Below are 13,687 nucleotides of genomic sequence, written 5' to 3'. Positions count from 1 at the left end.
GGCAAGGACCTACATCCAAGATTACTCTATCTGGCAAAGCTATCATTTAAAATAGAAGGGCAGATAAAGTGCTTCCCAGATAAGGTCAAGCTAAAGGAGTTCATCATCACCAAGTCCTTATTATATAAAATGTTAAAGGGACTTATCTAAGAAAAAGAAGATGATCAAAACTATGAACAGTAAAATGAAAACCTCACAACTATCAACAACCAAACCTAAAACAAAAACAAACCAAGCAAACAACCAGAACAGGAACAGAATCACAGAAATGGAGGCCACAGAGAGGATTATCAGCAGGGAGCTGGAGAGGGGAGAATGGGGGAAAGGGTACAGGTAGTAAGAAGCATAATTGGTAGATACAAAATAGACAGGGAGTAGTTTAAGAATAGTATTGGAAATGGAGAAGCCAAAGAACTTGTATGTATGACCCATGGACATGAACCAAGGGCGTGGGGGGAATGTTGGTACAATGGTCATGCAGGGTGGAGGGATATAAAGGGGAGAAAAGAAATTGGACAACTGTAATAGGCATAATTAATAAAATATATTAAAAATAAAATAAAATAAAAATAATTAAACAGAATGTGACCCAGTATTTTCACCCTTAAGTATTTACCTCAAAGAACTGAAAACAAGTATTGAAATAGTTGTACATGCACATTTATAACATATTCATTTTCACTTTTAAAGTGAATTATGAAAACATTCATTTTCACAATAGCCAAAAGGTAGAAACAACTCAAACGTCCATCAAGGAATGAATGGTTAAACATATTGTGGTATATACACGCAATTGCATATTATTTATACATAAGAAGGAATAAAATGCTGACATGCTACAATTTGCAAGAACCTCAAAAACATTATGGTCAATGAAAAAAGTCAAGTACAAGGTCACATATTGTATGATTTCATTTGTTTGAAATAGGCAAAATGGGCAAATACATTAAGGCAGAAAGTAGACTGGTCCTATTTAAAAATTATTTATTGAGTTAAAAGTTTTTTTTTTCTGCCCTGGCTGGTGTGGCTCAGTGGATTGAGCACCAGCCTGCAAACCAAAGGGTTACCAGTTCGATTCCCAGTCAGCGCAAGTGCCTTGGTTGCAGGCCAGGTCCCTGGGTAGGGGTGTGTGAGAGGCAACTGGTTGATGTATCTCTCACACATCTATGTTTCTCTCACTCTTTTTCTCCCTCTCTTCCTATTTCTCTAAAAATAAATTTTAAAATATTTTTTTAATGATTCAAAAGTTTTTTTATTGGTTCCAGAGTTGGGGGTGTGGAGAAAGCAAAAGAGAGACACATCGATGTGACAGAGAAATATCGATTGGTTGCCTCCTACACACCCCTGACACACACCCTGACCAGGCATCAAACCTGCAACCTTAGAATATGGAGATGACACTCTAACCAATGGAGCTACCTAGCCAGAGCCAGACTGATCCTTGCCAGAGGTTGGGGAGTGACTGCATAATGTGTACATAAAGTGTTTCCTTCTGGGGTGATGAAAAGGTTCTGGACCTAAATAGTGTTGATAATTGCATACTTTCAATGTACTAAATGCCACTGCATTGTACACTTTAAAACGGTTAAAATTTTGAAGTTTATACTATGTGTATTTTATCAAAATAAAGAAATTAGTAAGGGGAGAATCCTAGGAAGGATTTTGTACATACAGACAAAATTATTCTAAAAGTTATATGGGATGACAAAGGAACTAGAATACCACTAAAGTGAATTTTGAAAAAGAAGAATTAAGTGGAAGGAATTAGCCTACACATTTTACTCAACACTTCACCCAAGACTTATTAAAAAGCTACAGCAGTCAAGATGATGTGGTATTTGGCAGAAAGACAAATACACAGATCAATGAAACAGAATAGAGGACCCAGTAATAGACCCACACAAATATTCCTGACTGATTTTTTTCACAAACGTGCAAAAGCAACTGAATGGAGGAAGAATGGCCTTTTAAATACACATTGCTGATGAAATTGGACATTTATAGGCAAACAAATAAATAAAAGTTAAAACCCTTAACTTCAGTCTCAGACCTTATACCAAAAAATAACTCAAAGTAGATCACCAACTTAAATGTGAAGTATAAAACTTTTAGAAGAACTAGAAAAAGATTTGACACCAAAACATTATCTGTAAAAGGAAAACCTGATAGAATAGACTTCATCAAAATTAAAACACATTTGCTCTGCAAAAGATCCTGTTATAAGGATGAAAAGACTAGTAATTGGGAGAAAATATGTGCAAACCACACACCTAAGAAAGGACTATTATCTAAAATATATAAAGAATTCTCAAAGCCCACAGTAAAAAAATAATAATGATAAAATAGTCTAATGAGAAAAATGGTCAAAAGACATGAAGGAACATTTCACCAAAGAGGATATATATATAGCCAATACATGAAAGTATGTTTGGCACCATTAGCCATTAGGAAACTACAAATTAAAACCACAATTAGGTATTACTACATACCCATCAGAATGACCAGAATAAAAAAATAATGATAATATCAAATGCTGATGAGAATAATGCCAAAAAACAGATTATTCATACACTGCTTATGGGAACATTAAATGGTAAGCCACTCTGGAAAACAGATTGGCAGTTTATTTTTTTAAAACTATATATGCAATTTTCATATGATCCAAAATTTGCACTCCTGTGCATTTATCCCAGAATAATAAAAAAACTAGTGTTCACACAAAACCTGTATGCAAATGTTTATCACAGATCTATCAATAATAGCCAAAAACTGGAAACAAGACAGATGTCCTTCAACAGGCAAACAGTTAAACAATTCATCTCTCCAAATAAAAAGAAACAAACTATTGAGAAACACATAACATGGGTGAATCTCCAGAGAAAAATGTTGAGTGGAAAAAGCCAATCCCCAAAGGTTACATTCTATGACCTATTTATATAGTCTTAAAATGACAAAATAATAGAAGTGGAGAACAGATCAGTTATTGATAGATGTTAAGGTGAGGATGTGGCATGGGATATCCTTCTAGTGGAAACGTCCTATATTTTGATATATCAATATCAATATCTTGGTTGTAATATTACACTATATAATTTTACAAGATATTATCACTGGGGGAAACTGGGTAAAGGGCACTCAAACCCCTCTTTATTATTACTTACAGCTGCATGTAAAGCTATAATAATCTCAAAATAAGTTTAACTTATGTTTAATGGATATACAGTCTCAGTTTTGCAAGATTAAAAGAGTTCTGAAGACTCGTCATACAATATGAATACATTTAAAACTAATTAACTATACAATGAAAATGTAAGACAGTAAATTTTATGTTATGTGTATTTTACCACAATAAAGTATCATTGTAAACTCAGATTTAAACATATATAAACATAAAAATATATTTAAATACATGGCAGATAGTGCCCATTTGATTCTCATATTACCCATCTTTGGCCAGTAGAAATTACTCTATTAGCTCCTGATTACTTTTGTTACAATTTAAATCTGTGAAAACTTCCTTTCTTATCTTGGACAGTTCCTGCTCCATAGCTGAAATTAGTCATTTCTCCAAGGAGTTCCTTTTAGTGGGAAATGGTATTTAGATAACTCAGTTTAAACATTACCATGTTCATTGCTAATGGGTTATTTGTTTCTAGACCTTTTTAGGATAAAGTTAGGAAATGTTTTAGGATAAAAACACCATTAGCTCCAAGTTATACTTTCAATTTAAATTCAGAATTACAGAGTTTTTACTTACCTGCATCAACCATAAATCTGTATCTCTTTATTCTACACCAAAAATCCTGGTTCACAAAGACTCTAATATTTAACGCTCATTAACTTTATCTCACAATACATAATAGTTCAAAATGACAATGTTAATACTACTAGCATCAATATGACTACTTTATGACTACTATTTTTGCACTCTCTTTTTGTCTTTAGAGTACATCCCACTTAGGATGCCATGGTCAAATTATTGTTATAACATCACTTGAATAGTTTAGTTGGGGGTATTTTACATTTTGGTAATAAAGCTTTATAATATGGCTTCATGTGGTGAAAAGAAAAACTAAATTTTCCAGATATATGTGTATACTAAAGAGAAGACTCTTTTGTGGGCCTCTAGATTCTGAATTAAATGTAGAGCCAATTAATGCACATGTCTAAATAACACAGTTTGGAATCAGCCCTTATGTTAAGTTCACTGGCAAATACTAAAAGATGTATGATCCCAGATGCCTATGGCTGCAAAAATATGACATGGCTAAATTCCTTGGTTGCAGTATTTTAAAAGGTCATAAGATTATGTTACTCCACAAAAGTATCTTTCTGAGTCTCCTTTTCTCTTTTTATCTCTCCAGTGCCCCTCCCCTGAGGATTAGTAACTATCAAAAATTTAAAGCCCTGGCTGGTGTAGCTCAGTGGATTGAGCGCAGGCCTGCGAACCAAAGGATCACAGTTTGATTCCCAGTCAGGGCACATGCTTGGGTTGCAGGCCAGTTCCTGGCAGGGGACATACAATACATTGTGTGTCCTCGGCAGAGGCAACCATACATTGATATTTCTCTCCCTCTCTCCTTCCCTTTCCCTCTAAAGATAAATAAATAAAATATATTAAAAAATAAAAAATAATAAAAGTTGGGGGGAAAAGTTAAAAAAATTATACTGCCTCATTTTTTCTTCATTATTTTGTCTTGGTTAGCCTCCTCCCCAAGCAATTCAGGAGCTTCAGTGTGTGTGAGTGAGTGTGTGTGTGTGTGCTGGTGAGAGGGAGGGAAGAGAAATTGTATTACTAAGGAAATGAAAATGGAGGTGGCCTTCTCAACTTCCAGCCAAGATGCAAGCATATGTATACACACTATGCCTCCTTGTGCAACCAAACAAGGACAACAACCAAATTAAAAACAAAAAATAGGCCCTGGCTGGTGTAGCTCAGTGGATTGAGCATGGGCCTGTGAACCAAAAGATCACGGTTCAATTCCCAGTCAGGGCACATGCCTGGGTTGCAGGCCAGTTCCCAGCAGATGCCAGTTCCCAGCAGGGGCTGCATGAGAAGCAACCATACATTGATATTTCTCTCCCTCTCTCCTTCCTTTCCCTTCTAAAAGATAAATAAATTAATTAATTAAAAATATAAATAAATAAACTCTTTAAAACAAAAAGCAAGACTCCACATTAAAAAAAATAACCAGAACTGGCAGAAAATTGAACTGTATGGATGTCTGACAACCAAGAAGTTAAAGAAGAAACATTCATCTAGACCAGTAGGAGAGGCAGAGACAGGCAGCCAGGTAGAGAGGACTCACGGCAAGGCAGCAGCTGGAGGACCAGATGAGGAGGTGGCTTACAGACTGGGTGGTCCCAAATTCACGTGCAGATAAGCCTGGAGGAGCAAATAGGGAACAAGACAGACTGCACAATCCAGAGTTTGAGAGTGGGAAAATAAAGCCTCAAAACCTCTGACTGAAAACACCTGTGGGAGTTGAGGTGGGAGTGGGAGAAACTTCCAGCCTCACAGGAGAGTTCATGGAGAGACCCATAGGGTCCTAGAATGTACAGAAGCTCACCCACTGGGTATTAGCACCAGAAGGCCACAATTTGATTGTGGGTAGTGGGGGAAGTGACTGAAAACCAGCAGAGATCAGAGCAAGTGGTATTGTTCCCTCTCCATCCCCTCCCTGACATGCAGTATCACAACACAGCAACGTGAGTTACCCCACCCTGGTGAACACCTAAGGCACCGCCCCAACTACATAACAGGAGCACTGAGACAAAAAAAAATGGCCCAAATGAAAGAACAGATCAAAGCTCCAGAAAAAATACAACAAAGCAACAAAGAGATAGCCAACTTATCAGACACACAGTTCAAAATACTGGTTATCAGGATGCTCCAGGAATTCACTGGGTACTTCAAGGGCATAAAAAAGACCCAGGCAGCAATGAAGGTTGCATTATGTGAAATAAAGAAACATCTACAGGAAACCAACAGTGATGGGAAGGAAACGAGGACTCAAATCAACAGTTTGAAGGAGAAGGAAGAAATAAACATTCACCCAGAACAGAATGAAGAAAGAAGAATTCAAAAAAAAAAATGAGGAGAGGCTTAGGAACCTCCAGGACATCTTTAAACATTCCAACATCTGAATCATAGGGGTGCCAGAAGGAGAAGAGGAAGACCAAGAAATGGAAAAGTCATTTGAACAAATAATGAAGGAGAACTTCCCCAGTCTGGCAAAGGAAATAGATGTCCAGAAAGTCCAGGAAGCTCAGAGAGTCCCAAAGAAGTTGGACCCAAGTGGCACACAACAAGACACACCATAATTACATTTACCCAAGATTAAAGAGAAGGAGAGAATCTTAAAAACAGCAAGAGAAAAGGAGACAGTTACCTACAAAGGAGTGCCCATAAGACTGTCAGCTGATTTCTCAAAAGAGACCTTACAGGCAAGAAAGGGCTGGAAAGAAGTATTCCAAGGCACGAAAGGCAAGGACCTACATCCAAGATTACTCTATCTGGCAAAGCTATCATTTATAATAGAAGGGCAGATAAAGTGCTTCCCAGATAAGGTCAAGTTAAAGGAGTTCATCACCATCCAGCCCTTATTATATGAAATTTTAAAGGGACTTATCTAAGAAAAAGAAGATCAAAGATATGAACACTAAAATTACAACAAACTCGCAGCTATTAACAACCAAACTTAAAAAAAAAGAAAAACTAAGCAAACAACTAGAACAGGAACAAAATCACAGAAATGGAGATCACATGGAGGGTTATCAGTGGGGGAGTGGAAGCAGGAGAGAGGGGGAAAAGGTACAGAGAATAAATAGCATAAATGGTAGGTAGAAAATAGACAGAGGGAGGTTAAGAATAGTATAGGAAATGTAGAAGCCAAAGAACTTATATGTATGACCCATGGACATGAACTAAAGGGGGGGAATGCAGGTGGGAGAGGGTGTGCAGGGTGGAAGTGAATAAAAGGGGGAAATGGGAGAACTATAATAGCATAATCAATAAAATATATTTTTAAAAAAAGAAAATGGAGGTGGTAGGGGGATAGACAGCTGCAAGGATCTGAGCTGATAGACTGAAACAAACCCTCATCCTAAACAACTTAGAGCTCAGATTTCTTCTCTGAACAGCTGGCTTTTTTCAGACCTTCTGAAATACTCTGTAAAGATGGGGGAAGGGCTGTGAACTACCTCTGTTATGGACCTTATTTAAAGTCAGCTACTCCCTAGATATGTTCTGTAGAAACTAAATGTAATATTCAATATAGCAGAGATGAGGGTGGTGAACAAGAGGTGTACAATTGCCCACCCTAATTTTAAAAGGCTGGAGGTTCATTATTGAGCATGCCGGAGGTCTGCTTGGAGTAGGCAGTGACTACAGTCATATAAACTGGGATTGAATATCTAATTTGCCTGTCATATTTCTGCCTCCCCCCTCCTACTTGGCACCCTGTACTCCACATTTCTTCTAATCTTCCTACCCTCCCCAGTCCTACACCCTACCCCCACCAAAGCTCCTGGAATTTTGGACTTAGCTATTTTTAAAACAGTCAACTCAGTAGCCACCTCCCTCCCCCGCTCAGCTGTTCAGTGCTCTGGCCAGCCATATACTCTCCCTCCCCCCACACCAGACCTTCTCTGGCTTGCTAAGCTCACTGAGATTGCTGCGGGTCTGGGTACCTGGGGGAGACATGGAGAAAGAGACGGGGGATTCCCTGGCTGGAGCTGACCAACAGAGTAGGCAGTCATGGCTGGAGAACGGGATATCAGAGTAATGTTTGACCTCTGGAAACAGTAAGTCAAAATGAAATTGCAATTCCTTTAATAAGCCTTTGGATTGAAGTTAGGCTTTGGTCTAACTTGGATATCTCTGGTCCAAAAGCTAAGATCTCTTCCATGCTAAAGTGCCCAAATCTCCATTTCTCCTGTCTGATTTTTTTCTGGGCTCATGCCCTGGCCATCTGAAGTTTAATTCCCAGGCTCTCCTCTGACAGTTTTCTCTCCTCATCTTGTTTGCTCAAGATTTCTGAGAAAGCCTCCTTCTTTAGGAGGAGTTTCCTGCACCCCCTAATCTGTTTAGTTTCACATGATTAGTCCCTGCTTAGCAGTGCCCCTCACATTGGGCTTCCAAGGATGATGGCCACTCATCATCATAAATGATTTCTCCCCACAAGTCATCTATTCTCCCTTCTGCATGACTCTTCCCTGAATTATATCCTTACCCCAAGGGAGGCAAGAACCTCCCCAAGAGCTCTCCTCACCAAAAGATGAAGAACTCCTGAATTTACAAAGGGAAGATTAAAGGAAAAAGTGATTCTTCAGTCAGGTTTGGAAATATTCAAGAACTGTTGACCCATAACAAGCAAATATTGATTTGCATGCTTAGGTTGCACTCCATTACTTGATGAGAGAGAAGGATTATAATTACAGCTCCCTAGGATAGAAGAAAGAAATTGATTCCCTTTTCATTTGAATACTAAGGGGCTGGGTATTCTACCATTACTTCTTCTTGCTGAAAATTCTGACACAAAGCTAAAAAAAAATAAAATAAAAATAAATGAATGACCCCTGGAGGATGTTCCCTCCTGCTGGGGAGAGGCAAATAAAAGGTATGTTTCTGAAGTGTTTTTCAGATCCTAATTCTATTAGGGAGCCTACTGGAATGACTGGGATCTGATCTATCCCCATTATTCATCCTTTTTGGACATTTCTGCTGTTTGGTTGCTCAGAATGGGACAACACAGTGGACTCTGCCCACCAAGTCCACTCAGTGTTCCTTCCACCCCCCTCCTAGAGGTATTGCATAAAGGACCAAAAACTGGCCACAAGAGCAGGGCACAGAGGTTTAACAGCCACACTTATCATTTGAGGAGCCCCATTCTTCCCAAACTCTAGTCTGCTTATCCTTTTCTTGATCTTTCTGGATTCTCTTCACATCATCCTGAACAATCTTTAACTTTTCTCTTTCTCCACACCCAGACAAATTTCTTTTTTCAGTCTCTTACAGGACGGCCAGTCAAAATCCACTAGGTAGGACAGCCATCAGCTGGAAAGAACTGGAGCCTAGGGGCACCTGGCTGGATAGGTATGGGGGATCCAAGCCAGTCCCCTACTCCCTGGTTCCCCCATAGCAGTCCCCCAACTCTAAGCACTCTCACTCTCCTGCTGCTCCTCTGTGGATATGGTAAGGAAGGGCTAGGGAAGGGTTTGGGAAATCTAAAGGGCAGGCTGCTATCTAGGGGTGGGCATGTGCATATGTGAGTGAGAAGAGATGGGTGCTGAGGGGTCATTTGCCCCACTCTCAAACAAGTATATTTTACTTCCCATTCAACTTGGGGAAGGGCACTGGGGAAGACCTCTATGGACAGGGAGACGAGATCTGGCGTGCTTAAACATTTTTAGCAAAACTGAGTGAGGACAGGACTAGGGAACTGCGGGCTGGGGACTTGGGGAGGCCATCAGTCATTTTAGTACCAGCTGGAATCCCCTGACAAGACTTGGGAGAGCATACTCTTGAGCGGGAATTCAGGGATCATCTTACAGGCCTCTCCCTTATGTTCTCAGCTCATTCTCAGTGCAAGATCCTACGCTGCAATGCTGAGTATGTATCGTCCACCTTGAGCCTTAAAAATGGGGGTTCACCAGGAGTACTCCGAGGAGACCGGAATGGAGGGGTGGACTCCAGAGGTCTCTGTCGAGCCCTCCGCTCTTATGCACTATGCACTCGGCGCACAGCTCGCACCTGTCGCGGGGATCTCGCCTTTCATTCTGCAGTACATGGCATAGAGGACCTGATGATTCAACACAACTGCTCCCGCCAGGGGCCCACGGCCTCTCGCCCACCCCGGGGCCCAGCCCTTCCCAGTGGGGGGCCCGTCCATTCCTCCAGTCCTGCAGCCCCAGACCCCTGTGACTATGAAGATCGGTTTTCCCGGCTGCACGGTCGTCCCCCGGGCTTCTTACACTGTGCCTCCTTCGGGGACCCACATGTGCGCAGCTTCCACCACCACTTTCATACGTGCCGTGTCCAAGGAGCTTGGCCCCTGCTGGATAATGACTTCCTTTTTGTCCAGGCCACCAGCTCCCCCGTGGCTTCGGGGGCCAACGCCACCACCACCCGGAAGGTCAGAACTCAATTGCTCCTCCAGATTCTCATGGTCGCTTCATGGTACCACTCCCACCCTATTCCCACTATTCCTCAGCAAGGGAATTCTCAACCCCATTCTCTTTTTTTCCTTCAACCACTCCCTTATCTGGAATCACTCCCTCCTACCAAATATTTGCTCCCGTAAATCACTTCCCCTTGGTGAGAATTTCACTCCAAGTCAGAAAACACTGAAAAGAAAGTTGGGGAAAAGAGAGCTGAGGAGCCCTAGGATGAGGAGTTACAGAAGGGAAACTTTCCTTTCCCCTATGGGAATAGCTGAGATTGAGGCCAAAAACTAAAGAGAGGGATTGAGTGGGGAGAAGGCAATATTGAAAGATAATGAGAAGGGATTGAGGAGTGAGGGCCATGCTAAACCTTGCATCTCTGCTGGGATCAGATCCCTAACTATGTAAGAGGTCTGACTGGGAGAAGGGGGAAGGATGCCCTGAGCTCAAAATAAACTGCTTTCCTTCTTGCCCTCACAGCTCACCATTATATTTAAAAATATGCAGGAATGCATTGATCAGAAGGTCTACCAGGCTGAGGTGGACAATCTTCCTGCAGCCTTTGAAGATGGTTCTATCAATGGAGGTACCCGACCTGGGGGCTCCAGTTTGTCCATTGGAACTGCTGAACCTGGGAGCCATGTGGAGATCCAAGCTGCCTATATTGGTACAACAATAATTATTCGGCAGACAGCTGGGCAGCTCTCCTTTTCCATCAAGGTAGCAGAGGATGTGGCCAGAGCCTTCTCAGCTGAGCAGGACTTACAGCTCTGTGTTGGAGGGTGCCCCCCAAGTCAGCGACTCTCTCACTCAGAGTGCAATCATCGGGGAGCTATAACCATTGATACTGCCAGACAGCTGTGCAAGGAAGGGCTGCCAGTTGAAGATGCTTATTTTCATTCCTGTGTCTTCGATGTTTTAATCTCTGGTGACCCCAACTTTACTGTGGCAGCTCACGCTGCTCTGGAGGATGCTCGAGCCTTCTTGCCAGACTTAGAAAAGCTGCATCTCTTCCCCTCAGATGCTGGGGTTCCATTTTCCTCAGCAACCCTTCCAGCCCCACTCCTCTCTGGGCTTTTTTTCCTTTGGCTTTGCATTCAATAAAGCCCTTGATTGGTTTGAAAATGATTTGGGCACACAGATTGACAGAAAAGAACATGAAGAGCTGCTGAAGGAAACAGTGGGGACTGGGAGACACATGAAACAATGGCATTTGTCCAGAATCAGATACAGCTGCAGTTCAAAGCTCAACTGATTATAGAATAAGGATTCTGGACTAGGTTTCTGCATTCGAGACCTCTTTAAGGACTCTTCACCAGTTTCCTCAATCCCGTTTATAACAAGTGAGTTGTTTCAGTCCATCTACTCCTGAGATCATCCCTACAAGCTTAGAGGTTACAGTGGTCCTGCTGATCAATAGAAAACTGAAGGATTGAAACTTTTAAAAGGACAGAACTGGAAGAGAAAGACATGATCATTACCCATAAACTCAATGATTTTCTAATCATTTTCACTTGGAAGGTGGAAAGGAGAAAAAATGATTAGGGAAAAGAATCTATTGGATGAATATATATGTGAGTAAGATGTATACTGCTTTTTTTGGTTCAGAAATGATGTAGCGGTTGTCTGGGTCTTAGGTGAAAGGAATCTCTGCCTTTGGAGAATGGCACAAACAGTAAAGAAACTCTCATCCCCACCCCTAACTAAACTGCTATTAAAGCTATGAATTCTCTACTCCTTTGGTTTCCTATCTTCAGTCTCTTCACAGATACTTAAAAATGAGTAAGACAACATAGTCACCCCACTGAAAGGGGCTCAGAAGCATCAGACATTATTTTGCCCTCAGGAAGTTTATAGGCTATTAGGGAAACAAAACTGATTCACATGAAGGAGTGATGAGTGTGTAATTATTCACTATATTCTATGGTACTGTGAATTCTGGTGGGAAGATATTTGGAGAGAACTCAAGTAATAATAAGTAATAAGAGGCAATAGAGAAGATGGGATTTCAAGTGACCTTTGAAGATTTGAATTGTTAAGGATCACCTTCCTGGCAATGACAACCAGCTGGAGTTATGTATAGATTCATGATTCCATGAGGAAACCAGCAAAACTCAAATGAATTAGACAAGAAGTAATGGGATAGAAGGGGAATGGGCTGAGGCCAGATTATGAAGCTCCTTGAAAGTGGAGCCAAGGGGTTTAAATTCAATTAACAGCTAACATTTATCAAAAGTTTAAAACCTGTCAGGTAATGTTCTAAACAATTTAAACTTTTTAATTCATTTAATCCTCACAACTACCTAAGGAAGTTAATATCCCCATTGCTATTTTTATATAAGGAAACTGAGGTACAGGAAGATTAAACAATTTGCCCACAGTCATATAGCTAATAAATGGTAGAACCAGAAACTGAACCTAAGCAGTTTAGATCTAGAGCCTTAACTCTTAACCACCATATTTCATATTGTCAAGGAAACAGAGCCATTAACATTTTTGGTTGTGGAGCAGAAGAGGAGAGCTGAAGTGGTGGCTGCTACCACAAAAGCTACTTCCTTCTTCTATCATATGAAACCCAAAAGGAAGAGCTGGGAAGAGGGAGAGGAGCCCAAAATTGAAGGAATCTAGTTTGTAGAAGAAAAGACTTGAGAATAGAAGTTATTCTAGTCCAGGATGTTCTAAAGTAACAGTGCTGCTCTGGGGGAAAAAAACTACTTAGGAGGTAACTTTTATATTCAGTATTTCCCCATTTTTTCTGATCTCAGTCTCCCCCTTCAGCTACTGTATTATCTAGGGCCTGTCTCTAATCTAACATATATTGACACTTATGTTCTCTGTCTTCTCTTGGCCTCACCCACCTGAACATACTTCCCCAGAACACATATACACACTGATCAGTGCTTTCCAGACAGGGTGTACTATCTGGTCTGCCATTTCAAATTTCTTTTGCAATTCTTTATCCCCTATTTCTTCCTCTTCACCTCCTCTAGGAACCACAGCCACTCTGCTATTTCCTCAAAGCCTCTCTTTTAAAAACTGCTTCTTATATTGGTTCTCTTAACTCATCAGAGTAACTTTATTCCTCAGGTTTGGGAATCATAAGTTAGTTAAGAATTTCATAACCAACTGATGAAAAATCTTTGTATGACACCTGCTCGTGTAACACTGCTCCCTTTCCCCAAATTTAAGATTAGCCCTACTACCAATGCAGTATTTTTAAAGGGGTAGTTCAAAATAAACTCATGAAAAGAGGCTCAACATGATTAATCACTATGGAAATGCAAATCAAATTAAAACCACAATGAGAAAATTCTACACACCATTAGAACAGTTAAAATAAAAGATTGACCACCCTGGCTGGTGTGGCTCAATGGATTGAGTGCCAGCCTGCAAACCAAAAGGTTGCTGGTTTAATTCTCAGTCAGAGCACATGCCTGGGTGGTGGGCCAAGCTACTGGTCTGGGGTGTAGGAGACGCAACTAATTGATGTACCTCTCATATGTCAAATATTTCTCTCTGTCTC

At 40.7% G+C, this 13,687-nt stretch overlaps 1 protein-coding gene across 1 annotated transcript; it reads left to right on the top strand.

Annotated features, from left to right (window-relative positions):
- Positions 1-7,625: 7,625 nt before the first annotated feature.
- HJV (hemojuvelin BMP co-receptor) lies at positions 7,626-11,894 on the top strand. Its single transcript, XM_037039053.1, has 4 exons — positions 7,626-7,806; positions 9,010-9,196; positions 9,577-10,136; positions 10,645-11,894. Exons 2-4 carry the CDS (start codon positions 9,100-9,102, stop codon positions 11,266-11,268), a joined length of 1,281 nt encoding a protein of 426 aa, XP_036894948.1. The 5' UTR covers positions 7,626-7,806; positions 9,010-9,099; the 3' UTR covers positions 11,269-11,894.
- Positions 11,895-13,687: the final 1,793 nt, after the last annotated feature.

This window comes from Sturnira hondurensis, unplaced genomic scaffold (assembly GCF_014824575.4).
Source record: "Sturnira hondurensis isolate 20B ecotype Veracruz unplaced genomic scaffold, ASM1482457v3 Scaffold0024990, whole genome shotgun sequence".
Lineage (NCBI taxonomy): Eukaryota > Metazoa > Chordata > Mammalia > Chiroptera > Phyllostomidae > Sturnira > Sturnira hondurensis.
The sequence above is the reverse complement of the archived record's forward strand: the minus strand, read 5'-3'. Positions and strand labels throughout refer to the sequence as shown.